At 48.8% G+C, this 27,833-nt stretch overlaps 1 protein-coding gene across 1 annotated transcript in view; it reads right to left on the bottom strand.

Annotated features, from left to right (window-relative positions):
- The window catches only part of Acsbg1 (acyl-CoA synthetase bubblegum family member 1), a 59,669-nt gene that overhangs the window by 19,429 nt on the left and 12,407 nt on the right, over positions 1–27,833 (bottom strand). The window contains exons 2-7 of the mRNA XM_028783336.1: positions 17,813–17,913; positions 3,656–3,876; positions 3,130–3,218; positions 2,773–2,893; positions 285–365; positions 55–204 (exon numbers count right to left, since the gene is read on the bottom strand). Coding sequence (XP_028639169.1) covers positions 55–204; positions 285–365; positions 2,773–2,893; positions 3,130–3,218; positions 3,656–3,876; positions 17,813–17,913 — 763 coding nt within the window. The remainder of the gene's footprint in view (positions 1–54; positions 205–284; positions 366–2,772; positions 2,894–3,129; positions 3,219–3,655; positions 3,877–17,812; positions 17,914–27,833) is intronic.

The raw sequence follows: 27,833 nt of genomic DNA, 5'->3' as shown, positions 1-27,833 counted from the left end.
GACCACAGCCCAGAGTCACCGCATCCCACCCATCCATCTGGGTGTCTATCCTACATTGTCTTGACTCAGCATCACACCCTTGGGGTTTCCTGTGGTGCCTGATGTGTAGACGAGGACACAGCACTGGTTGGGCTGCTGGGTATCGATGATGGCATCTAGGGCCTCCTCAGGCACTTCCTGCCCCAGTTCTATGAGTTCTTCCATCTATGGCAAGGCAGGGAGAGAAGTCAGTCTGGGACAGCTGGGTGCATAGACAGATCTCACCCAGGGGCCGCTATTCATACCGTGTACACATTGGCCATCTTCTTTGGAGGGGGTTCTTGGTATATCACCACTGCCTTTAGATGTGGCAAGTCTTTCCAGATCTACATTGATGGGGAAACAAATTGGGTTTTAGCAAGAAAGTGGCCACATCTTTGGGAAGAACTTATCTACCTGTGTTAGTTTGTGACAAAATTCTCCTATTTCTGACCCTTGACTCCAGTGGGACATCTCTGTCCAGGGTTCCCCATTATGGGTAGTTGGGCGCAGTGACAGTGGGGATCTAGGGCCTGATTGAACAAGTCACACAACAGAATATTAGGTTAGCACAGATGACAGAGAGACAGAGATACAAAGGGAGCTCTAAAGTCCAGTACAGAATGACTCCTAGGAAATATTACTAAGTGAAAAAGATACTGTGCTTGTAGCATGACATCTTCCCCTGAGAAAGGAATGCAGTGTGAGCGCATGTGAATAACACATGTGCGTGTGAGCATGCCCCCCACCATCAGGGGAGGACTTCCCACAGGCTCACTAAGGCACCCCTTCCTGCCACATCACGCCACCACATTACAAAACATATCACGCTCTGCTTTTATTTCTTTGAGAATTTTTATAATACAAATTTCGTTTTAAACCTAAGGCAGGCATTTGACTGAGGTCCTAGAGGTGGACCTCATCTTTTTCAGCCATAAGGTAGGGATGGTTTGTTTCCTGGCAGAAGCTTACAGCTGCTTTTTAAGCTGTCCAGACTTCCCCCTCGAAGTACCCAGATATAAACATGGGAAGAGTCAAGAGAAGGCATACCCTGGCCACAGGGCCTTGAGTTGGTTTTCCTTCTTGTGACGGCTCAGCAAAACCACTGAACTAGGCCATTACATAGGCGGGATGGAGGTTTGTTCTAAATATGAAACTGCCTCATGGCTGTTAGAGAGTAACCTGAGGGATTTCGGGGAGTCCAAAGCTGCTATGTCTACCCGGGGGAGGGGCAGGTGTGTTTGCTAATTTGAAAGAGAACAGCCTAACAATGACAGGGAGGGAGAAGAGTCTGAAGTAGCCTGGAAGTTTAGTGTAGAGGGAAGGGGAAGTGTGCAGGCTGGAAGCGCCGAGTGGATTTCACATGCATTACAGGTAGCGCTGATGTTAATAAGGAGGAAAAGAACCTGGAGGTTAGCTTGGAGCTTTGATATGTGTTACATGTATGTGCTGATAGGGCGCTGGATGTCCCATTTGTCAGAGGTAGGGAAGATAAGGCTCTTCCTGGCAGGTAGGTTCCCGAGGAATGCTGAGTGTAGACACTACCAATAGGCATGCTAACCTGGATGATGAGGAAAGCTCATGCGGCCTCAACCCTATGCTAGATTGGTTCCTGAATCATGAAGGTTTTAGGCCTAAGTGGGCCTCAGGAGCCTAGCTCTGTTCTGGGTTAGGTTGTAATGAGTGAGGCTCAGAAAATGACCTAATGACCTCAGTGCTCCAGACCTCCAGTGAGGTCACTGGGTTATCTGAGGACTTCTAGGTCATAAAAAGTCTCAGGGTGCTTTGGAAATGCCAGGAATAGATATATAACCCTGATGACTACTTCAGTAGAGTCAAAGGAGGACATCTTTCATGGCCTCTCTGGAAACTCAGGTCCCATGGTTCTAGAAGGTTGACCAGTTGGCTCTCAGACCAAGAGTTTGGACAAAAGGAGAAGAATGTCTGAAAAGAGTTTAGCCCTCCTTGTTTCAGAGTACTGGTTGGGGCCACACAATCTAAGTCTATCCGTCCACTCCCAATCCTGCACTAGTGTGCCCTCAGCAGGCCTGGACTCTGGAGGCTTTCTGGAGGTCTCTCTGTGAGCTAGTAGTGATTCTCAGGCAGGGCTGCTCACAACCTCACCTGAGGGAGCTATGCTTGTCATGAGGGGACCCTCTTTAGGAGCTTGTGCTGGGTATCTCACCCATAGCCTGGGCCTGCCCTAGGGAGGATTTCTACAGCCAAGTAAGAACTACAAGCTCCAACTTGCTTCTTCTTAGCTTAAGAGACTTCACCAGCAGAGATGAGGGGAGATATCTACTCTGGTCTCTCTGGAGACCCAGGTTCTCTAGTTCTGGAAGGTTGAACACCTGACCTTCAGGAGCAAGAAAAGAGGTTAGCCCTCCTTATTTGAGAGTACTGGTTACTCTGGGTATGGCCCAAGGTACATTTCCAGCAAGTAAAATAAGCCACAGGGGGGCCCTAATATCCACATCTCTCCCTCCTATCCAGAGGAAAAGCCATGGTAGACAATGGGCTGGCCAGAAGTATGAGTGAAAAGTGCTATTACCCACCTAACTTCCTCTCCCTGTTCTTGTCCTGTCCCCCTCCGTATGTGTGTATGTGCATGTGCATTTGCACGTGTACATGCATACATGCATGTTGTATGATCATATGGGCTGTAGGAAATAAGAATGCTGGGTGGGAGGTAAAGTATCCTTCCTACACTTGAGTATCTACCAATCACGTGCCCACTGCTCCTTCCCACCAAACCTTCAGGATCTTTTCCAGCTGCTTCTGTGTGTCAACCACGATGACATTGGCTCGGCAGTCATGGGCAATGTACTGGCAGGCCTCTGGGGAGCTGGTGGTGTAGATGCCAGTGACGATCCCCCTATATGTCCAAGAAAATTCGTATCAGGGATAGAGGAACCACCCCCTCTCCCATAACCTCCATTCTCAGGGAACTCCAGAGGCCTTAAGGTAGGTCCCTTAGTCATCTCACCAGGCAGGGATGGGGAAAAGCAGGCCAAGAAGGGCCTAGGGGAGATATGGGATGTTGGGGAGAGGCAGAGGGCTCTCTACGGAGATTATAACCCTTTCAACCCACAGGAGCGCTTAGCCACTCACCCTGCAAACACTGTGCCCACTGCAGAGAAGAACCATTCTGGAGAGTTGAAGCCAAGGATCGCCACGCTGTGGGCACGCTCCAGGCCGAGCTCCAGGCCAAAGGCAGATAGGCAAGTCAGCTACACAGAAGGGTAGAAGGGGCCTCTCCCCCAGGGACCCCCTCCCCATCTTGCTCTCCAGTAGACTGCAGAGACCCCTCCAGGTCCATCTCAGGCTCCACCAGCCAGAAAACCTGGGGAGTCAGTTTCTGGTAGTTCTGCTGATCCTTGTTATGGTTTTCTAGGGAGCCCTATCTACTAGGCTTCTCAGCCCTGCTTGAAGGTGGCCTGTGATAAAGGCTCTATAAATGTAAACTTCTTAGCACAGGGCCTAGATATAGTATTAGCCCATCTGGCAATGTCAGGCTTTACAATGGTGGTTTCTAGGAACCTTGTTTGGTGGAGAGTTGGGAAGGAGGCCTTTGAGAGCTCAAGCTAGAAAGTAGGTTGGGGAGTTGGGGAGAGGACGTATAACGATGGGCTCCTACCTTCAAGAAGCCTTTGGCTACTTTGCGTGCAATCAAGTAATACTGGTAGTAAGAGATGCGCTCCCACTTGTCCTTTTTCTTGAAGCCCAGAGCACTGAGGTTCCCATACTTATCCAGGGCCTCGTAGAACATCTGGTGCACGGTATAGGGAAGCTGTGTACAGAAGGGTTCCAGGCGTAGGCGCACTTTCCCATCGGCCCGAGTTGTCCATAGTGCTTCCTCTGCAAGAGGAAAGATGACCACAGTCTAGTCAAACCTACCTGGATTGTCTTCAAGGAATCCAGTTCTGACCTGGACTTCCATGGCTGCTGCTGCTGTCTCCATGACAGAATCTCGAGAGGCGCCAGGCCAGCCAGGTCTGGGGTGGGCTGGAAGGCTATTTGGCCTTGGAAGATGAGCAAAGCTCAGGGATACAGCAGAAAAGGGAAGAGGAAACAGAAACAGGCCCTTTTCTGCTTTTATCCAGTTAGAGCTTGCTTACCAAGGATGGGGGCGGGCAGAAGCAAAGCTTGAATCAGCTCACTAGAATAAATTGTCTCTGGGCTCAGAGCTTCTCAGGTTCCTGCCAGCAGATGGGGACAGATCCAGCTGGACAGAAAGCAAGGATTTGGAGGGGACTGAAAAGCAACACTACTGGCAGCCAAAGTCTAGATGTCCAACTATGCCACAATCTCTTTCCATCTTCGGGGTATGGGCTGAGACAGGCTTATGTCACAGATGAGCAGCTGGGGCCCAGACAGCTTCACTTACTTTCCTCATGTCACACACCAAGGATGAGGCAGAGTCAGGACTTGAACTCACACTCGCCTGATGTTTAATCCCACAATTTGGGACACTGTGCATGGTGGGCAGAACCAGAACCAGAAGGCATCTGCCTCTTGGCTGAAAGACGTAATGTGGGTGGAGGCAAATACTACCGCCTGAATCCGCCTCCTCAGAGGGAAGGTGCAGTGTTTGTTGTTGAGTATGGGATCGGAAGAAATGTGTATATGAGGAGGACTCAGGCACTCAATCACTGTACACTCTCCTCCATTTTCCTGTTTGAAAAGGAAGGAAGTTTGCCTGGGTGCTCTGAATTCTTGTAGACATTTTTGGGTTATTTGTTTGTTTTCAAGGTTTTTAAAGGCTAACTTCAAATTTACAATCTTCCTGCCTCTGCCCTTTAAGTACTGGAATTATAGGAATGTATCACCATATCTGGCTGGGACAGTCCCCGGGACCAGGATGATCATTCTAAAACACTGAGCACAAGTTGAGTGAACTGTCCAGGATCCCTGAGGTTTCACTTCTGCCTTCGTGCCAGACAGCTCCATCGATTGCCCATTCCCCCACCAGAGCCCCCCCCCCCACACACCCAGAAGCCAACTTCTTCATACTGCTTGCCTGGAGGCTGGCATCAACAGGGTATCTTGCCTCTGACCCTATAAGAGTTAGACAAACAGATAGGGTATGCTTCTTAGACACATTCTTTTTTTTTTTTTTTGGTTTTTCGAGACAGGGTTTCTCTGTATAGCTCTGGCTGTCCTGGAACTCACTCTGTAGACCAGGCTAGCCTCGAACTCTCGAACTCAGAAATCCGCCTGCCTCTGCCTCCCAAGTGCTGGGATTAAAGGCGTGCGCCACCACCGCCCGGCTCTTAGACACATTCTTAGACTGCAAATAGATTTTGAAGTTGGTAGAAAGAGGAAAAGCTCCTGGCTCTGAGGCAGAAGAGCAGGTCCAAGCCCAGTCAAAAGGAAACACAAGGCCAGCCAGAGACACGACAGCCTGTGAGAAACACAGGCTAGGCCAGGGGAGGGCGCCAGAGGAAAGCCTTATTGTGGATCTGTATTGAATCTATCTTGCAGCCCCAGGCCAGCAGCCCCAGTCTCCAACCCTCCCTTTTGCAGAGGAACCCTTCCACCCACTAATCAGAAAGCTGAAGAAGGGACTGCAGAATCAGGGTAACTTGAACTTCAAAACTTGTCACTCCCTAGTGTGGCCCTAAGAAGCTATCTTCCTCTTGGATGTACTGTAATCATGGAAGGTAGGAGGGGTTAGTGAGGACAGAGAAGCAGGATGCTCAGGCTGTGCTGGTGGGAATGAGGGCAGTGGTATAGCCCTACTGGGAGAAGGGAAACAGCTTACCAGTTTCTCAGAGAGTCACTACAGGACCTGGCATTGTAGCACCTAGGTATCCACACAAGACAAACAAAAACATGTATCCGCACGAAAGCCTGTGTGTGGATGTTTATAGCAATATTATCTATCAGCCCACGAGGGGAAAGAACTCAGACAACCACAGACAGGTGACTAAAGTCTCAATGTGAATGGTCCATGCAATGGGATCCACTGGAAGGAGTGAAGTACTGATTCTGACTTGCACATGGAGACAGCTCAAACCATGTTCGGTGAAAGAAGCCAGATGTAAAAGACTATGTGTCTTGTGAATTCAATTATGAGAAGCATCCAGAAAAAGACTGATTGGTTGCCTACAGTAGGAACGGGAACATCCGTAAGAAAAACATAAGGAATCTTTTGGGGTGGATGAAATATTCTAAAAGTAGATTATAGTGATGATTACACAGCTCTGAAAACTTCTAAAATTCATTAGATTGGACCTGGCAAGATGCTCAGTAGATAAAGGCACTTGCCTAGTGATCTGAGTTCAAGCCCTATGACCTACATGGTGAAAGCAAAGAATTGACTCCTGAAAGTTACCCTTCACCTAAATAACATGATACCTTCACATGCTCAACCTACATACACATAATAAATAAGTAAGTTCAGGGACTGGAGAGATGGCTTGGAGGTTAAGAACACTGGCTATTCTTCCAGAGGTCCTGACAATTCCCAGCAACCACATGGTGGCTCATAATCATCTGTAATGAGATTTGGTGCCCTCTTCTGGCAGGCAGGTGTACATACAGGAAAACACTGTAAATAGATTAATTTTTAAAAAATGGTAAAATAAATAAGTAAATTTTAAAAATCTTTGGGTTGCATACTTAGAATATGTGAACTAAATGGTCTATAAAGTATACTTTAGTGAAGTATTATTTTGCCTCTAAAATAACGAGTAAAATGAATGAGAGGAGGGCTGGAGACGTAGCAAGGGGGTCGAGTGCTTATCTAGCATGCACAAAGCCCTGGATTCAGTCTCCAGCACTAGATAAACTAAGTGTGGTAGTGAATGCCTATAAAACCAGCACTTAAGAAGTGGAGATAGCAGGGTCAGAAGTTCAAGCTCACCCTGAGCCACATAGGAAGTTTGAAGGCACCTTGGGCTACATGAGACTCTGACTCAAAAAAAAAAATAATAAGGAAGAGGGAGAAGGAGGAGGAAGAGGAGGAAGAAGAGGAGGAGGAAGAAGAGGAGGAAGAGGAGAAGGAGGAGGGAGAAGAGGAGAAAGAGGAGGAGGAGGAGGAAGAAGAGAAAGAGGAAGAGGAGGAAGAAGAGGAGGAAGAGGAGGAAGAAGAGGAGGAGGAGGAAGAAGAGGAGGTTGACCTTCCACACTGAGCAAGGACCAAGAAGCCAGCGTGCTTAGTGTGTGTGGAACTGGACATCTACTTGCTATCTTACTGGTTGACCTCCTCTTTCCCCAGGAGACAGACTCTTCTGACTACCTAGACCAGAAAACGTGGTTTCCTCCTCCTATGGTCTCTTCCAGAAGCTCACGGCCCACTGCACCTGTTCTGCTAGCTGCCAAGACAAGCAGAGGTAAGCTTCAGTCTTGTGATCCATCGCTAAAGCCTCCCTCAAGTCAAGCCTTTTCTTTCTTCTTTTTCTCCGGGGACTGGAGATTGAGACCAGGAACTTGTGCGTGCTAGGGCAGGTGCTCTGCTGCTGTGCTGTGCTGTGCTGCATCTCCTGCCCTGACCAAGAGGCTTTCTGCTAAGCAGTTATAATCGCTTGTTTTAATAACAGAATGGAATACTTCCTATAAGAAATACGCAATGGATCAGAAGCCTGAACTGTAGAAGTGGGTGACCTCCTTACCCAACATAGCAAAAAAGACTTGGTTTTTATTTGGCTGTTGACACAGTCGCAGTTTTTGGTTTTGTGTGCCGACGGAGATACACCCTGTACTGTAGCCTACACTGAACCACAGATACAGCTCAGCAGAGCTGCTGGTGTTTATTCAAAAAGAAGCACGGTGGGGGAGGGAAAGACCACGCCATCTGAGAAATAACCAAGGAGAGAAGACTCAAAATGCCCACGAAACTTATGTGACTCATGTATCAGCATCATAATCAATAATGCATAATAATAATAAATAATAAATAATAAATGAATGAGCGCCCAGGGTCTTGCTGTGGAACCTACAGCATAATCATCATTTCCACAAAGAAGGAAACCCTCTTGCTTTCTTTGAGACATGGAACTTCCATGTGGACCCTTGGTTTCTTTGCCTTTGATGGAGACCTTCAACAGTGTGATATATCCCTAGTCTGAGAAAAGCTACAAAGTTTGAGGACGGTAACTAACAATGTGTCTGTTTGAAAATGGCTGAGCTGACTCTGTGCACAAAAAATTTAGTCTGTGATGTAGTGCGCATGTTAACAGTCTCGATTTAGCCATTCCACACTACATACATGTTTTAAAACAGTCCATCATAAGTATGTGGTTTTTAATTTGTCAGTTAAAAATATTTAAGGAGAAAATCTATAAAGCGAGGACAATAATTGTGCCCCCAAGCCTCTGTTAGATAGGTAACAGGAGTCAGGATCTGCTGCTGAGGAAATGGAAGGCTGTGCTGGACAGAGGAGGGCACTGCTACTCAGCGGTGGGACCTGGTGCCCAGTAGGAATGCTGTGGGGGATTGAATGAGAATGTCCTCTCAGACCCAAGAGTTTGAATATTTGGTCCTCAGTGGGTGGAACTGTGTGGAAAGGATTAGGAGGTGTGACCTTGTTGGAGAAGGCGTGTCACTGGGGTTGTTTGGGAGTTTCTACAAGGCCTCACTGTTTCCAGTCAGCTCTCTCTCTCTTCCTCATGCTTGTGGATTGAGACAAGAGCTGCTGCTTCCGTACCCTGCCTGCCTCCTGCCTGCCTGCCTGCCTGCCTGCCTCCTGCCTGCCTGCCTGCCTGCCTGCCTGCCTCCTGCCTGCCTGCTTCCTGCCTGCCTCCTGCCATGCTTCATGCTATCATGATGCTCATGGACTCTATGGACCCTATGGAACCATGAGCCCAAAATTAAATACTGTCTTTTATAAGTGATTTTGGTCATGGTGTCTTATCTTAGAAGTAACAGTAACTAAGACAAATGGAGACCAAGAGTTATCAGAAGTCTGAATATATACATATATTCAGAATTATTATATATATGTATAATAAATTATATATATAATATACATATTATATATATAATTTATTGTTTTGAACATTTAAATATTTTTAAAATGATGTGGGTCAGATCAAACCATTTATTCCAGGCTCTCTACAGAACAGATTTCTAGAGGTAGGATTACTGGATCAGAAAAAAAGGGGGGGGGGCGCTTTTAAAATGTTTTGGTGCTAGGGACGTTGATGCATTGGACGGAACCCGAGCACATTCTGAGAATGACCCCTGGGCTCCAGCCCCAGCCGTGTTTAGATTTTTGATGCATGCTTTTGGATAGAGTTCTTCATCTATTCTTTCTGTCTTGTTCCTGCTTTAGGCCCCAGAGCCTGTGTTTTTGCTTTTGTGTGCTCAGCTTACCCGCTGCTTGAAAGGAGTAAAAAAAAAAAAAAAAAGATGGGAAGAGAGAGGTTGGCTGGGCTGCAACTCAGCTCCCTCTTAGTCCAGCTGTGTCATGAAACAGGCCAGAGAGCCTTCCCTCCTGAGGCTGAGTCATCCTTCTCCCAGGAGAGTCCACCATCGCCACATGAGTTGGTTGCTGTCTCGTATGACCACAACCATCTGTCACCTAGCTAAAGCTGTAGGTCACAGGGAGGCTGGGTGGTAGCGGGGCTGATTGAGAGAACTGGGGTTCAGAGCCACACTGCCTGACACTCACACCGTCCACATCTGGTGTGCCGTCTGTCCCTTATAGTGGTCTTCACTATAAACCTGGTTCCCTGATCTCCACTGGGGAGAGATAGTGACGACTCTTGCCCAGACCCCAGCTTTGTAACCTTGGGCTTCTAGCTGAGAATCTGCCCCACGTTCCTCAGGCTCCCAAAGTATCCTTTCTAAACTCAGATCAGATCTGCTCAACATTTTTCTTCAGGCACACTGGACACAGTGTTCTGGCTACTCCCTTGTTCTCTGACAGGCTCTCCCTCACATTCCCTTAGCTATCCCAGCTTCATTGACACCTCATCTCCTGAGATGTTTCCAGCCCCACCTTCCTCCTTTGCCTGTATCTTTGTTGTGACTCTAGCTGGAAGACCCTTCTCCGTGCTCTGGAACAAGGACATATTCTATGTTACTTTAAGGCCCATATGCTGCCCCCTGGCTGAAGAGCCCCATACCCAAGCTAACTGGGTGGAAAGCCATAGCTGCAGCTGCCTGCAGTGGTGACTGTTACTCTGCACCGGGCTCTTGGCTGTTAATCTGCACCGGGCTCTTAACTGGTCACACTTTTAGCTACCCGCTAGAGCTCTCTACATTCACGAATGAAAGACACACACATGTCATCTTAATTTTTAATATGCCTAACTAGCTCAATGCCCGGGCACTTTCAAACCTCCCCACAGCTCGCACACACTCCCCTCCAGTATTGGTGAGATAACATTTTTTTGTCTTTGGTTCCCCAGACCCAAGCAGGGGAGTGATTCCTGGGGCCTCTTTCCTAGATTCGTACATGGTGGTGGGCCTTTAATTCTGATCTCTCTGCTCCCCCGTCATGGTGACTCTGTCTGTTCTTCTTCTCCCTCAGTCCTTTGCCCATGCATCTAAGAGTCCCACCTCTGTTTCCCTCCATTCAATAAAGAATTGTCATATAACTCACGGCTGGGCAGGGACCCTCAGCTTCTAGAAGCGCGACTTTTGGGAATCAAATTAAGACAAAGCATTAGAACTAATCCCCAACAAATGCCTTTCCTGCTTGTGAATACAGGTGCCCTCTCCTCTGGGTCCTGAGAGTCAGCAACCTGGTACAGAGTAGAGGCCTTTAGGTATTTATAGAAGAATACCTTGGCCTTCTTCTCAGCCTAGTAGAGGGCTGGGCTGAGTGACTGTGTGGCAAAGAGATCTAAGACCTTTGTACTTCACCCAGGCCCTGAGGAAGGTTTGATGGCAGGGCATGGTACTATCCAAATGCAGGCAGTGGGGACAGTCCTAAATCTGCACAGGTAGGACATAGCAAATCAAGCCCTTATGGTTTGGGGCCTGGTGGGATTTATGTTGACCAGTGTCCCCCTGGCTTAAGTCTAGCACTTATCTCTGGCCCCTGGTCTTCTGGCATCAGCTGAAAAGCCTGCCCTTGGACTTTGGAACTGAAGGAATGGGAAACAGAGGTCTGGGGGGTATTTCCTGCTCCCAAGCCTGTGTTGACACTGTGCCATCGGCCAGCCTCCAACCCTACAGCCAAGGGGACGTGTCTAGACAATAAGTTAAAGGACCCGAGCCTGGGTTTTTGTTATTGGTGTGGTATGCTAAATGCAAGCCAGAGAAGTCAGGAATCCCTGCCAACAGGTGCTGGGCCTTGGACAGTAGTCCTGCTACCTTGGCCACATGGGCGAGAAGAGAGAGTCACACTTGGCCACATGCCCATGTATCACTGTGTGGGAAAGCAGTTGAGTCGGACTCTTCCCTGTGGGTGAAGAGTAAGTAACATAATCTGAGCTATTCGGCCCTCTGCCTCCCTCCCTGAGGTGACTGACTGAGATCAGGATAGACAAACTGAGACAGAGACAAGGAAGGCGAGATCAGGTACAAGTGCTGAGGAATTAGAAGCCACTTCATAGAGTGAAATGGGAAGAAACAAGTAGAAGGCTGAAGCAGCAGGACAGAGGAGATCTGGAACATCTTCAGCAGAGCTGGAGACCACAGAAGTCCATTCCTCCTCCTTTCTCTCTATCCACTTTTTATACTTTTGTTCTTTCTTTGTCCTCAGGATAAACAGCATTCCATCTCCTGAAGCCATCTTACCTGCCGTTCCTTACTCCTGATTCCCCTAACCCTAACACCCCACAACCCTAACCCTAACCCCTCCAACCCTAACCTTAACCTTAACCCTAACCCTAACCCTAACCCTAACCCTAACCCTAACCCTAACCCTAACCCTAACCCCCTAGAACAAAAGAACCCAAAGCAAGAGCATAGCCAAGCAGAGAGAGCCAGGCTCCGTTGTTCAGAAAGATACAATGTAGACACAAACTGGTAAGTTAACCAAAGGTGGCGGGCTGTGCTGCCTCACAGAAGGAGGGAGGAGTTCTGGAGTCAGCAACGATGCTGTTAAGAGGTTACACAAGTGAAACAATGAAACAAATACAGCAAGCCTATGGTCGCGGGCTTCCTCGTGTACTGCTGGAAATAGCCCCATGGTCCAAAGGGACTAGTGAAATGCATCATGGGGACCAGGGATCCCCACACAGTCATTAAAGATAAGATATCAAAATACTTAATGATACAAAAAAATGCTCATACTTATAAAGCATCAAGCTAAAAAAGAAGCAAAACAGGACATGGGGAGATGCCATCCAAGCATAAGGACTTGAATTCAAATGCCCAGCACCCAGACAAAGAGCCAGACAGGGTGGGAGGTATTTATAACACTGACACTGTGTAGGGGGTGGGGTGTGATGGGGGAGGGGAGTCAAGTGGCTTTCCTAAGCTTAGTGACAAGCAGTCTATTCAATCTGTGTACACTGCATTCAGGAGAGCTTGTCTCTAAAAAGTAAGTAAGGTACAGATCAACAGAGGAAACACCCAACATGAGTCTGCCTTCCACACACACGTACCCTGTACAAACATCACATACACACATATACATACATATGCATTTTTTTAAATTCATGGGGGGGGAGGGGAGTCGTGGGGGGGGAAGAGGAGAAGCTGCTGCCGAGTAAGGAGGAAACTGAATTCCAGGGGAGGTATAGATGAGCCAGTCACAGGAAGTAAAAGAGAGGAATACCATTCCATTACTCCTGTATTTGTCTTGTGTCTAGTAGGAAGACTAGCCAGTGAATAGAAGGTGGGTAGGTCTGAGTCTGTGGGCTATTATAGGCTGCTCAGAGCCATGCCCTGTTTGGGGTGGTCTGCTAGGGACTGCAAAAACTTAGGGAATCAGGTGGGACTGCCAAAACCCATTAAAATTCAACAGGAGCACAACCATTGGCTCTTTGCTATGCTTAAGGTTAGTGTCGGAATACTAGCCATGATTTACAGCCAGTTGAAGTTTTCATCACCCATCAAGGCAGCCAGGATTCCCCATTGGAGAAGACTCTGGACAGCAACTAATATGGCTCAATCTGCTATGCAAATGGAACCAAGCTAGAAAAAGCCCTGTGCTAGAAGCCACAGTCCAGTACTAGCTGGGTACTGCCCACCCCAGAGCCAGGCTGCTGGGCATGTGGGGCAGGCTTGTCCCCCCCCCCACACACACACACACTGTCTGGTCTTCCCCTTTCATCTACTACCTTTCATGTTGCCTCTCATGGGCATGACCCTGGCAGGGCGTTTATCAATCCACCCATTGTGCTAAAGGGGGCTGGGCAGGCAATGAGGTATGTGCTCTGGATTTTTGGAACAAAGGCATCTCAACTGCAGACTGGGAAGGAGAGAGACATCAGCACAGGAGTAGAAGGTGGGGGGTAGAGGACAGGGGTGAGGAATAGGAGTGTTTCCTGAAGTCTGTGGGAATAGCCAATGTCAGAAGCCAAGTATATTTGGGTGGATGGGATGATATCCACTGGGCCTGAGGACACCAGGCTCTCAGACCAATGACAAAGTTCTCTTCTCCAAAACCACAGATGATCTCAGAGCTGCTTCACAGCAGCATGGCAGACCCCTTCCCCCAATGACCTGGGGAGAAGCAGCCCCAGGAGGTCTTCTCACACAGGGATCCCACAACGAGGGTCTGTATTTGCCTATGGTCCCAATCGGGGACAGTCTTAGAGATATAGAAGGTGCAGAGGTCACACTGGCCTCGGGACATGAAGGATAAGGACAGGCATGTAGGTCAGAGTGGTCTGTCCAGACCTTGGTGGTGTGGCATAGACTATTCTCGGTGCCTGGTAGGAGAGGCCCTGACGCTGACAGTGCCCCACTAGGCTTCCAGTGATGGGTCTGGGCAGAGTGATCCTAGGCAGGTATCTGCTCATCCTGAGCCTTGGTTTCCCTGTTTGAATAATGACAAAGAAGACCAGGTAGCAGCTAAGAGCCCCTCCCAGCTATTGCTCTAGAGTCTTTAGCCTGCTTAGAAGACATATAGGAGACCCTGGTCTGAGACCACCTGCTACAGAAGAATGAAGTCTGGAATTCTCCTACCTGCCCTGAAGGGAAAGGCCCCAGGAGAGAGCAGAGGGTCAGGACATGAAGCAATGTTCAAAGAATGTCTAGGAGAAGTCAAGTCCCTTGATCCCTGGAAAAGTCTCTCCAAGGACCCTTTAGATGTGTCTTTGGTTGACAGAGATGGATTGCCTCCTAGCTCTATTTTACAGAGGCACCTATACCATTTTTCCAGACCCCAGGGCAGCCCTTCCCACTTTCCTCCAATCCTATTCCCGAAAAAGCTAAAGTACCAGCTGGGCCCCTTCCTGCTCCCCAACTTCAGGCTCTGAGTTTCTTTCAATAAGGATAGAAACCTGTTTCCTTCTGTCTCTCCAGTTTGGTTCTCCAGCCTGGGCCCCTGGGATAAGAGTAAGGGACCAGGAAATGGTTTCAATCCGTTTGACCTCAGAGGTCCTCCCTGGCCTAGAGACCAAACTGGGCTGAGTGCCTCCACTTCCCAATCCTCAGCTTGTAACTCCCTAATAGGACTGGCAATTCCCGGGGGTGTGTGTGTGTGTGGTGTGGTGGAAAGCTACCCCAGCCAACACCTCTATCTGCTGTGACCCTGGCAGCTGCTCTCCCTGAGTCTCCCCCCTTCTTCAGCTGGGGTTCATGTTCAACCTAGAAAGGGCTAGGAAAAAAATGTGTCTCAGGCCCTGGCACAAGGCTGCCTTTGTGTGGAGGTCAGATTCCAGCATCTGGCTTGGCACCACTGCTGCCTGAGAGTCCGGTCTAGGGATGGGAATGTAGAACCCTCAAATCTCTTGGGAACTCAAGGAGACCAAGAAGCCTCTGAGGGAGTCGTGCTGAACCCTGACTCCAGCAGGCAAGAATCCAGGAGCTCTGTAGCAGCTAGGTGGTGAGGAGCCTGGGGTTGGCCTGACTCCTGGTGTGCAGCAGGGTCTACCTAGGATCTAAAGAGGCAGAATGGACCCTTAGCAGCTCTACCTCTAGTAAGGTTTTGGCCCAGAGAAAATTGCTTCTGTTTGTGAAGACCTACATCTTTCAGGCCAGCACTCAGGAGGCTGAGACAGGAAGACAGCAAGCTCAGGGACTGCTGTGCTACAGAGTGAGATGCAAGACAGACAGACAGACAGACAGACAGACACACACACACACACACACACACACACACACACACACACACCTGCCAACAGTCTAATGGAGCAAGAGGGTCTGAGGACAGCCAAAGGCCCTCTACATCTAGAATGCCCACACTAACCCCACTCCTCCTCTATCCATGTCGACCCTCAGAGTCTATCTGTAGATAGGCCAGGAGTCCATAGAGGGCAGGAATGAAACTCATCTGTTCAGCATCCTCAAAGCCCAGATCACAAGGTAGAAACAGTATAAACAGAGCCAGCTAGACAGGGCTGGCCTGTCCCTGACAGATTCCCGCAGTTCTGCTAGACTAGTTGTGGTAGCTTTCTCCCTTCCTGTAACCCCCTTCCTACAGTAACTTTTGTGCCCCCTCCTTATCCTGCCTGTCTCCAAATGCTCAGATGGTGCTGTAGACAGGACCTTCACTGGGATTCCATACCCAGTTTGTTCAGACCCATTTTCCTCTGTGCCTGCAGCTACAGGGCTAAGGATGGTTGTGATTATATGTCCTGGCCCCCCAGGGATTTGACGAGACCCTAGGGAAGGGGGCGAAAGAATGAAGGGACAAGAGACACAAAGAGGAGAGTAAATCTGGGGCTCTGATCAAGCTATGCAACTTTAATTTCAGGGGCAGGTTATAAAGACACAGCCAAACGGGAAGTTTAGTCAAGGGTCATTGCTTAGGGCTATCACACTATTGAATCTTCATTGTCCAAGACCATCCCACTGTTGTATCCTCATTGCTGGCAATTATAATTGAGCAACTGAGCCCCACAGGCTAGCATCATTTGTACCTTCCAGGGGAGCTAGATGCCCTTCTGAGCTCACCCATCTCTTCCTTCTCTCTCAACTGTAAGAATGCCAATGCTACCACCCACTTCCAGGACCTCTGAGCCCCAGGGCTTCCCTGGCCTAAGCCAATGGTTCTGGCACCTGTCCTTCAAGTGCCTCAGGAAGCAATTAAATGTCTGCACAAGCAAGCTGGGTTCATGCAGGGAGGGGGCACTGGAGGGAAGACAATGTGTCAGTGATTTGACTGGGCTCTGGGATCACATGGCAGTGAGCGTTGCTTGAGCCTCACAGGGTCTGCCTTTTACCTCCTCTGGATCCTAGCAAACCAGTTCCCTGAAACTAGGGGTCAGTCGGGCTCCTCTTCCTGACAGGGGGATGTGTTAAAGGAAGTAGCATCCCTATAAGACCCTCTTAGCCCTCAAGCCAGGCTCTTGCCAAGGCCACCAGAAGCAGCTTGTCAAATGGAGCAGCAAGTCCACTCAGTGAGGGAACCTGGGAATGAAGTGCCCGGAGTCCTGGTCCAGGACCTCTCTGCATTATACTTCTTTGATTGTTTTATTATTATCATTATTATTATTATTACTATCCTTTATATTTATTTAGAAACACGGCTACCTGGGAACTTGCTATCTATCCCTGGCTGTCATTAGATTTACAGCAACTATCCTGCCTCGGCCTCCTAAGTGTTGAGACTACAGGAAGGAGCTATTGTCCCTTAGTTTCCCTGCTGAAAGTGGACACAGTGACTTCCCTCTAGCCTATGATAATACTTGGAACACAGCAGAGAAACCTGGACCCTGTTGTTGTCTTTGAGGCACTCTGACTCAGCAAAAGTACAAGGAAAGAGGATTTGAGACAGAGGCCATGGGCCTCCTCATCTTTCTCTGGTCCCTGGATTGCTCTGTAGTTCAGAGATTTAGAAATGGCTCCTTCTTCCCTGCCTTGTTCTGTTTCACACATTGCTATCCACGCTCCCAAACTTGTACACACTTTAATCTCAAGGAAAATATAGGCATGTTCAAATGGAAGGCCACACAACAAAATGTACCCACTTCAAACACAGCCACTTGATAGCAACTTGTCCTCTACCTCAGTCAGCTCCTGTTAGAGGCCCACAGGGTGGGATGGCTGCTGGGCTGTCTGTCTACTCCAAGAGGAGCCTACAGCTGGCAAAATCTCTGCTGCAAAGAACAGCAACACAATGCTTAGCCCTGAAAAGTGACTCAGGCCAGGGACATTAGATCTCAAGGACAGCACAGATGGTGGGAAGCTGGGAGCCTCTGAGCTGAGTAGTTACTGGGTTTTTTTTTTTTTAAATTTTGAAATGCTGCTTTTGTTACCATATTGTTCTGCATTTGATAAAAGTGAACAAATGCTGTAATGATAACATTATCATCCAGATAAAATTTCAGGGTGAGTGATAACTGCCCTCCTTGAGGCACACTCATCTGAGGGGAAGGTCATTTGAGAGAGCACTTGACGATCCAGCTTCCAAAACAAACTGTGCTAGCTTGCACCCATCTGCCTGCCCCATGCCCTAGTTGACGAGGTCCAAACTCCCAAGGTGTTGTTTTTCTGGCTGGGCCCCTTTCTGTCCTTCCAAAGCTCAAGCATTCAGGCTCTGCCTGCTAGGGCCATCCCATTGTTGGCCCCCTTCCCAACCTTACATAAGAAAGAATCAGCCTTGATCTTCCGTCATGCCTGGCCCTAATGGCAGCTGTGGTAGCCATAAGAGGAGAGTTAGATGAAGTCCCTGGAAGGTGGAAATAGCAAGGTTTCATGTACCCTTCCCCAGAGTTCTGCTCAGTGGCTCCCAGCAGCCCCCACAACTCCCTCCAGAAATACTCCATTCATACAAACTCACCTGCAGCATCCAAAGAGACAGCTTTTGCCTTTCCTGGAGCTGAGAACTCGAAACCATGACTTGGAGACTCTTTGGAGAGTGTCTGCCCATCAATTAAGGAGCTGGTGGGGGGAGATGAGTAGTATTGGTTAGAACATCCTGCACTCTGTCTCACTTCCTCTAGTGCCCCGCCCCTTGCCCTTCGTAGGAGAACTCAAGTCCTGATGTTCTATTATTTGCTGTGTGTCTCTATGCAAGTTCATGTCTCCTTCTGAGTCAGTGTCCAGACAAGAAAAGGGTTGGGCTCTGACTTTGAGAGGCTCAGGGCCTCCATTCTAAGACAGCATAGGCTTTAAGGGTAGGAGAAGCCCCCACGCCATCATTCTTAATACCTATTAGTCCCAGAACTTGCCAAGAGGCCCAGAGTAGAGCAGAGGACATTTCTAGAACTCTTGGAATCCTAAGAGGCTCCTTCTTCCATGCCATCTGCCTTCAATGCTGATGGATTGCCCATAGAGAGGACATGGGTCAGGGAGGCCTGGGGCTCTGCCTGTCCTTAGCTCCTTTTGGCCTCCCAGGCTAGGTGGCTTGGAGTAAGGACCAGCTCCTAGATTTCTGTCATCATCTTGGCCTCCCCATCCCTCAGCCCCTCAGCATGAGCACTCCCCAGAGTCTACCTGGCTACACCCCACCTGCCTGGGTAGACAAGCAGAGGGATTTCAATACACACTCTCAGAAACTACACAGGGCTGCAAGATTGTACAACACCAGGGACACATGGTGTTAGCTATGTAAACAGAGCCTCCTGCAAGTGGATAGTGAGTAACCTGTAGAGCTGGTCACAGATGCCCCGAGGGTATAACCCTGGCTCCAGGGAGTCCCATTTGTTTGTCAGGGTGGGGTTAGCCCCATCCCTACCCACTTCCCAGGAAGTCAGGCCAATTACCTGCTTCGTACTTTCGGCCTTATTCCTTGCTGGTACTTCAGGTTCAAACTAAGTTTTCGAACACACCCAGGCCCACCTGGCAGCAGTCTGCTTAAGAACCTGAGATATGTTTTAAAGCAAAAGGGAGTTATAAAGGGAGAGGGATGGGAAGGGGAAGAAGGAGAGGACTAAGATGGTCTTTTCTATGTGCATACTGTGAGTAAGGCCTGGACCACAGGGCTAGAGCATCCTTCCTGTTGCTATGATGACCTGGTGAAGAAGTGGAGAACTGAATTGGCTCCTTCTTGTGCACACTTGCTCTAGGGAGGATAGAAAGGATGATAAAGCTGAGGTTTCTGAGCTTTCTGAGTTTATTGACTTGGGAGTATCTGTCACAACACAGTGGTTCTCTGAGACTGCTGGGTAGAAGCTGCCCCACTTGAGGACAAAGACTGTAATGTTACCAAACAAGTCCACAAAATCCCACAGAGAGCTGTATCCTCCAAAGATGGGACCTGCACAACAGGGCCAAACCCTGTGCACAGAGATGATCTATCTTTGAAAGCACAGACTGGAGAGCCACCACAGAATTGCTTGTAATCTTCCAGCATCTTAACAACCGCTTCTCAATAGGTCTGTTTTTAAGTCGCCACCATTAAAGGTACAGGTGCAGTTCCTCTTCTAATTAAATTTGGGCAAACTGGTTCTGGCTTTCACAAACCTAAACAAAGGAAATGAAAAGATAGCCACCTGGGGGACGACAGAGGACTAAGCTACTTATCCTGATGAGAGCAGAGCCCTGGTTACAGAGTGAGGAGCAGTCCAGTCTTCCCAGAACAGGCCTTTCCTGAGGTCTGGCACCCAGGGCAGGAGAACTCTCCAACAAATCAGCAGGTCTATTCTCCCTCCCTTTAGGAGAACCCTGTTCTTCCTCCAGGATTGGTAGAAGAGGACACCTCACTTACCCTTGCAGTCGGCCCATATGGTTGAATGGACCCATGAGGGTCATATTCAACCCTTATATCCTGGGCTTAAAGAATTTGGGGTACCTGGGTTAAGAGAAAAAGTAAAAAAGGAATTTTCCAGGCAGATTTCCAGCTATATTGCTGATCTCCCCTTGTGAAGGTCTTGAAAGCCAAGGCCCTTCAAGGGATGATCACCTGAGTTAGAATGTATTTACTGTCCTTTCTGCTCACTCAGGGGTCTAGCTAGCAGCAGAAGTGGGTTCAGTTGCATTATAGCAAGTGTCATCCCCATGAATCCCCAGCCTCACACAGCTTGGCTTCTTTGTCATTGCTGGAGGAAGCTTGGATTTTGTTTATCTGCGTGTGTTGACATCTAGCAAGGGATCATGTTTATAGCAGAATAGGAAACAAGAGAGTCAAGTGTGCTCGAACTATAGGTTAAACCAGAAGAGAGATTCCCCAAATGGAATAGCTCATAATTTTCTCAAAACCCTACTCTCCAAAAACATTTTGGAGTCCTGGGGTGGCAAAACATGCACCTAGGATGTGTGAGGCCCACATGTTCAAGCCCCAGAACTAAAGGAAAAAAGTGGGGCTTTCCTTTTGACTCTCTGCTCTTTCCAGAAGGACAGGTGACCAGTGATGAGCCTAGCAGGTGAGATGTCACTACAGACAGTAGTGAGGTAAGGAACTGGTCATTTACACCTGTCATTCTGGAAGGTTAGACTCCTCTGGAATCAATGCTGGAAGCCAATAAGTTTCCAGGAGGAGGAAGTCTCTCCTCAAGTAATAAAACGGCAATGGCCAGTGGGAGAAGCACCTGAGCTGACTCACTTCTGTTTGTGTTTTGAATGCCAAGAAGGAAGAATTCCAAGATGGCAGGAGGCTGGCTGCCTTCACCCACTCAGCACTCTTCTCGCACAAGCACAGTGTTCACTTTTCACAGAAAATCAGACTCGGGGTTCTTTGCCACCTCCCCAGGTGTTCAGGGAACGAGAACACCAAGGTACATTTGAGCAACCTGACAGGACGCACACAGGGCAGTGGGATGTGGCAGGGCCTGCTCACTGCCTCCATCTTAACCGTCATTCCACCTCACATAGACATCCTGGCTTGCCGCAGCAGACTAGTGGGAAGTATCTCGATGCAAAGCCTCCCTAACGTTAACTCTTCCCCAAGGAAGCCCTCCTCTATTCTCCCAACACCCTCTAGATTGGTCTCAATTTACCTCTGTTCTCTGGCCATGAGTCATCACTGTGGTAGTCCAATAAATGTTGGTTGGATCACCACATCCTCATTGTGTGTGACACATAGGTAAAGGAGAACGCTTGCTTTCTGTGTGAATCCCTCACAAGTGTTAAGATCCATTTCTTATATATTATTTTCCATTCTTCCCAGTTATCCCTCAGCAGTGATGCAACAGGTGCTCAATAAATGTTTTCTTGAAACAGCCTAGCATGGAGTCTGTCCATCTGCCAGGGTTCAATTAACTTTTCAAGTATATGCTATGGTCAAATCACCCTGTGCCTCTGCGCTGTTTTGTAACCCATGCCCTGTGCTACTATGAGAAGATGAAGTAGGAAAGTGTCCACTACAGAGTCATCTGTCATCATTATTTCTGGAGGATTGTCACAGGGGAGGCTGAGTGAGTAGGGGGAAGAGATTTAAATCTAGGTCTGGGACTCAGGTACTGCCCCATGGGAGATGGCGATGAGGCTGGAGGCAGGAGGAAGGTAGGACCCTGGTTCCTTACACGGTCCTCAGGATGGAGCTGGCAGACCTGAGAAGAAGCACCTCTGGCATGGTCCCTGTGGGGTGGCTGCACCCCTCGAGCTCACCCGGGAGAGAGGGAGAACCTCAGAGGGCGTGTCACAGCGTCCCCTGGGGAAAGCCACCGCAGCCCCAGAGAGGCCCAACTCGACCAGACAGCCCTGCAACAGAGACACATGGTGAGTCACTGCCAGGCCTGGCAGGGCGAGGGGTAGCTGCTTTCCTTTGAGGCGTGCCTCGTCACTCCTGGGGCTGGGCACCTGACTGTAATTTACTGCCTCCTAAACCCACAAGCTCCTTCAATCTGGGAACAACACACGCTCACAGGAGGTGGCTGCCTTGAGGCTCTGGGTGCAATATTCCCTAGAGCCAACTGCTCACCTGCAAGACCAAATGAATCAGATTTCCAGGGCTCCAGTTTTGCAAAGATTTCTGACCACTGTTCCTCAAGGTGAGGTTCAAGTACCCCTCTGATACTTGAAGTGTTCATCTTTCTTTGCTCAGAGGCAAAGAGAAAACCAGCTTCTAGAAACACTGAGAATGTTGCTAATGGAGGTGTTGCCTCAGTGCACCCTGCAATCCTAAAAATCCCAAAGAGAGGAGAATGGTTTCTCCAGACCCTAGCGGTACATGCTGGGCGCCCCCAGAGAAGGCTGAGTCTACACTTTGCAATGCTATTCCCTTGTACACTGGACCTCATATCCCAGCTTCATTTTGGTCTCCTCGTCTCAATGAGGCTTCTAGAATTCTCTCCAGCCCTCACTCCCATCCCACAGAACCCCCCACAGAAGACTCACGGTAGAGGACTTGCCTAGCAGGCTCTGCCCCAAACTCCCCTCTCACCTTCCTCTTCCTTGTGGCAGCAGGCTCAGGGCTGCGTACCCCTGCTCCTGCCGCTAAGGCATGGTGAATCTGAGAACTGGCTGCCGCGGTAACCTAGGTTCTGGGTGATGAGCCACAAGGGTTGGGCGTGAATGGGTACCCGCCCCAACCCGCCTTGGGGCTCCTGGCAAGGTGTGGCCCCAGATACCTCTGACCTACATGGCACAGGACCCAGCTGCCCACCTATGTGTCTCTTACATAAGTGGGGCGGAAAGCAGGACAGGGACCTGTTAGTGCAGTACTAGAGACAACTTGTTGGCTACGATCCCTGACAGAGCCTTGGAGAAATTGCTTCTGCTACTGGGCCATATACCTGAGAGGCTGTCCTGGGGCCTCTTGGGTTGAGCCAGAAGATTGACTTGTTCGTTCAATTTGTTTTTTTTTTTTTCTTTTGGAGAGGTGTTCCGTTTTCATGGTTCTTATGTACACATGTGCTGGGCTGGTTTTCTGTATCCTCCGTTCAACCTTCAGTGTTATTAATAGCCCCATTTTCCAGATGAGTGAATGGAGGCCCAGAGAGCTCCAGACTTGTTCTGTTGTTGACACAGAGGTGGAGCTAGCATGTTTAAGCTGGCTCTGACGACAGAGCCAGGACACAGGTTTATCCGGCACTTGCACCACAGACTCATCCATTCTACCCACACTACCTCAGAGAGCCCTCATCCATGGACCTTGCCCTCAGCTTTCAAATGTCCCTTCACTGCTTCAAACACTGGCAGGGCTGCAGCTGCAGTGACTCCTTTAGTGCCCTTTAAAACAAGAGACCTGCTGTCAGGAGAGCCTCTGCCCACCCCCACTTCCCTTTCAGTTTCTTGTTCTCCTTGAGAAATTCAACCATATCTTCATTTTTAATTATCTCTGGGGAGCTAAACTCCAAATCCCAAATACTCCCAGGCTGAGAAGAGAGCCTGGAGATACCCCAGCCAGCACAAGGGGAGACTTTGAACCCCAATTTTACCCACAAAAGCAGGGCGCAGGGACAGTAATAGAGGTGGGAGATTATGGGAAGGCCCTCTGCCAACTTGGGTGGCAGAAAACTAACAGCACCCCATTTTCAAAATCATTCTGCCTTCATCCAGTTGTAACCCCTTATCAGCTTCTTTTCCCAAGTGTCCCCCGCCTCCTCTCCATCTGGGGACACCCGTAGACTTTATTCTTCACCCTGGAACCTGGTGATTAACCGTTTTGAGAGCCTCCTAGAACAACCCACTTCTCAGTCCACTCACAGGCTCCTGCACTCAGAAACTCTTCCTATTTCTGGAATCTGTGAGACCTCAGGAGTCCAGGCCCTATTGACAACCCAATCATGCTAAAAGCCTTCGGACTTTCCTCCCACATGGAGAGCTAAGGATGGAGCCCGTGCCCTATGTCGTGCCTCCACCCCCCACCACCTCTGATGTCCCAGTGCTGGCTGCGAAATGGCATAATGGTTGGGATCAGTATTGCACCACACTGTGGGTTACTAGTGACAATGTCTATACTTGAAGGTAAAAGTAGCCTCAGCCTTCAGCCCTCTTGGATGGCTGGATATGGTTTCCAAATTGATGAGGCTCTGGGAGCTTGGGGAATATGTAGCCTCCTCCAGCAGCTTCCTTCTTCTCCAAGCCTAACTTGCACCAAGAAACACCCTGAGAGAGTCCTCTGCTGTCACCGCTCTTCCTGGAACTATCTGGCTAGTCCAAGGTAGTTAGTATTCAGGGACTAGGAATTGCCAGGAAACCAAATTTTAGCTCAGTCCTTAATTTTCAGAGTTGAAAATAACTTCTCTCCCTGTCCCAGTGATTGACAGCAGTGGTGGTGCACGCCTTTAATCCCAGTACTTGGGAAGCAGAGGCAGGCAGATTTCTGAGTTTGAGAGTTGGAGGCTAGCCTGGTCTACAGAGTGAGTTCCAGGACAGCCAGGGCAACACAGAGAAACCTTGTCTCAAAAAACAAACAAACAAACAAACAAACAAACAAACAAACAAACAAACGAGCCAGATGGCCTGTGGGCTTATTTGGGCAGAGGTGAGCAAATTGGATGTGGCTTAAAGATGATTAATGGCTGATGAACGTGTGTGTGTTCAAGGCTACCGGGAGAGAGATGCCATGGAGACAGCCCTGGAGAGGGCAAAGAAAGAATGTTGAATAGAGTTGAAGCTATGATTATTACTTCCTGTGAGGCATGGGGAGTGGGGTAGGGGAAGCTAGCATAGGTAACAGACCAGGCTGTGGACCATCCAGTGTTCAGCTCATGGATAGGACCTTGTGCCAAAGTGAAGATAGACCAGGTATAGTCCCAGGTGTAGTCTCTGGGAAAGGGTTAGGGTAAGACATACATGATGTAACATACGCCCAGAGCCACCAGAAGGAACATCTCAGGGCCCTTGACCGACTGGATCCTAGCAGGATTATGTTGTTTACAGAGAGGCCTCACCCTCTAGCATTCAGCCTCCCTAAGGCCTGTCTCCCATCTTCATGGGTGGGGCAGCCATTTAGCCAGTTCACTTATAACCCAGCTGGCAGTACCTAGACTGAGTGTTCAAATTCGTTAAGCCAAACCCCCTTGTCTGTGTAAGGAAATAAGTATGCCAATCATACAGACTCTCAAAGGAGACAGATAGTAAACTGGTCATACTCAGGGCAGAGTTCTCTGGACATTAATCTTAGGATTCTGGCCCAGACTTTGCCTTGACCATGTGACCTAAGAGCCATGTGACTGATTCTCCTCCAGTACTCCATATTCTGAGACATTTCTGAGAGAAAGGGCCTCCCAGTTTCTTGGCTGTGATTGACAATTTAGGGCCTGGGCTAGAATGAGAGATAAGGCTACAAGTTTGCTGGTTGCCAGGATCCTAAGCCTGAGCAGGCAGGGGAAGGATGGGGGATAAGAACGGTATGTGCTGGCAGCTTTCCTGTACTAAGCACTTACTGGGTATTGTGCAAATCTTCCCACGTTTTACATCTGTGTGGATCCATCCATCCTCACAACAGAAGCACACTCAGATACAGACTCAGGAAAGTGGGCTCCAAAGCTCAAGTCTGTAGCTAGCCAGATACTCTGGACATGCTGGGCCACTCAGGTGATTGAAATGGGACATAGTGGGGACAAAAGGGCCAGTAGAGAATGGGCACTCTCATGATCAGTATTGATTCCAGACTTCATATTAGATATCCAGTGTGGAGACAGACCCTGTGAATAAGAAGGGTCAGAACTCCAGTTCTAAAATCCTCATGAAGCTACCTTTTTTTTTTAACTCCAAAATTCCCTTTTTTCTTCTTCCTTCCTTCCTTTCAGTCTGTCTGTCAGTCTGTCTGTCTGTCTGTCTTTGTGTGTGTGTGGGTGCGCACGCGCGCGCACATGGGCATGTGTTTACACATGTGGAAGTCAAAGAACAACTTGCGGACGTTGTTGGTTCTATCAGACGGGCCCCAGGCATCACAGGTAAGGTTTCAGGCTTATTAGCTGCATGTGGCATCCATGACACATACAATTGGTGGGCCTGATGACCATAGGGGAGACCATGTGAGGCTCAACGCTGACATAATTCTAGCCCAAAGATGATTTGAAAATCAGCCACTCTCCACTGAAGTACCGAATGTGTGACTCTGACTGTGTGCTCCTCTATGTCTCAGGGCCTCTGCCATCCCATCTAGAGAGAGGTCCATGGGTGGGCTGGACCACAGCTCTGATGAAAGATGATTCTCTGCTTGTCTCCCAGGGGGATGAGAGGAGGAACGTGTGCTGCATGTTCCTCCAGGTCCAGATGAGCCTCTCTGTGGAGGGAAGGTTTCCATCAGTGCGCCAGCTGTGTGCTGATGCTGAGTCTCAGGGTTGGTCCCTGACCTGGGGTACACACCAGTCAAAGAAAAGAGAAGTGGCCCCCAACCACAGTCTGTACTTCTCAGACCTTGGCAGGCAGGGGGCTCTGCTGTGGGTGATTGGAGTGCCTTTGGGCAGCAGTGGGGACTCCAACTCTAGCATTTCTGAGGTACTCATGTATACCAGGTAATGTTCCAGTTGCATTATGGGACTGGCTCACTTGGCTGTCTTAACTCAGTATGACCTCCATTTTATAAGGAAATGGAAATGCATTGAGATAAATTGCAGAAGGCTGTTCAATAGTGACAGGGACACCTGTACCCAGGTGTGCAGACTCCAGAGTTCATGGTGGGTTTTTTGTGTTTTAAATTTTTATTTTGTTTCCTGGTGTTGTGACTTGAATAAAGTTGAGCAACTCACTTGTGCATACCAGGTCATCGCTGTCCCTGTGCCCAGTTCTGTGAAGACCCCAACTCCATTCTGTATGTCTTAGCAATGTGGGATTTCCTAGAAACAACTGACTGGGAAAAGCATATATTCATAGCTTAGCAGAGCATAGCTAAGGCACTAGTCTAATGTGTTTGTAAATCCTTCACTCTAAGAGTCACAGTCCTTTCAATGCACGGTTCATGATATCGGCCATCCATCCAAGAATAACTATATATTGGAAAATATACACAACCAAGGGGGAAAGGCAGAAACAGAAATAGAAACAAATCCTGTTTGTTTTGGAGGCAGGGTCTCACAATATATCCCAGGCTGGCCTCTTTGTCCTGCCAAAGCCCGAGTGCTGGACTACAGATCCACGCCATCATGAAGGCTGCAACAAGGTTTTCTCATTCCTCTCTTCCAGACATGGAAGTGAAGATACCACCAGGGCTTTATAGTACTTATTAAGACTCGAGAATTAAAGGGATGGGGGGAATAGCACCATTCTCTCTCTCCCCCCCTCTGTGTGTGTGTGTGTGTGTGTGTGTCTGTCTGTCTGTCTGGGTGTATGTGCACTTGAGTGTGTGTTGATGGATGCCTATGTGGGTGCATGTGGAGGTCAGAGATTGACACTGGGTGTTGTCTCCCATCACACTCTATCTTAGTAGTTGAGCCAGGGTCTCTCACTTGAATCCACGGCTCACCAACTGGGTGAGTCTAGCTAGCCAGCGTGTCCCAGGATTCCCGCTTTCTACCCTCTGAATGGCAAGATGTCAAGAGGACTGCCACCCCCACCCAGATTTGCATGGGCACTGGAGAGCTCTTTGTAGGTCCTCTCCTTGTACAGTAAAGCTAACTGAGCCTTCTCCCCAGCCCCCAGGGAAGAAGTCTCCACAAAGCAACAAAAATGTAAGACAAGTACAACCTCTGAAGTGAAGGGTTCACCAGATGACCTCAGACTCAAATAGAAAAAAGTGTTAGTGAACTTGAAGACAAATGATAGAAAGTATTCAATCCAAGGAATAGAGAGGAAAGAAACTCTAAATTCAATAGGACAAAACATTACCGAGAGAAGCTGAAGAACTCAATAGATGCCTTAGGAAGGAGGAAACCTCGTTTGCGGCCTTCACGATGGCATGGACCTGGAATCCAGCACTCGGGCTTTGCCAGGATGGAGAGGCCAGCCTAGGATACATTGTGAGACCCTGGCTCCAAAGTTCATAAGAGAGAGAGAGAGAGAGAGAGAGAGAGAGAGAGAGAGAGAGAGAG

The sequence above is a fragment of the Grammomys surdaster genome, unplaced genomic scaffold, assembly GCF_004785775.1.
Source record: "Grammomys surdaster isolate TR1022 unplaced genomic scaffold, NIH_TR_1.0 1057, whole genome shotgun sequence".
Classification (NCBI taxonomy): domain Eukaryota; kingdom Metazoa; phylum Chordata; class Mammalia; order Rodentia; family Muridae; genus Grammomys; species Grammomys surdaster.
Note: the sequence above shows the minus strand (reverse complement) of the source record. Positions and strands in the feature narration are given on the sequence as shown.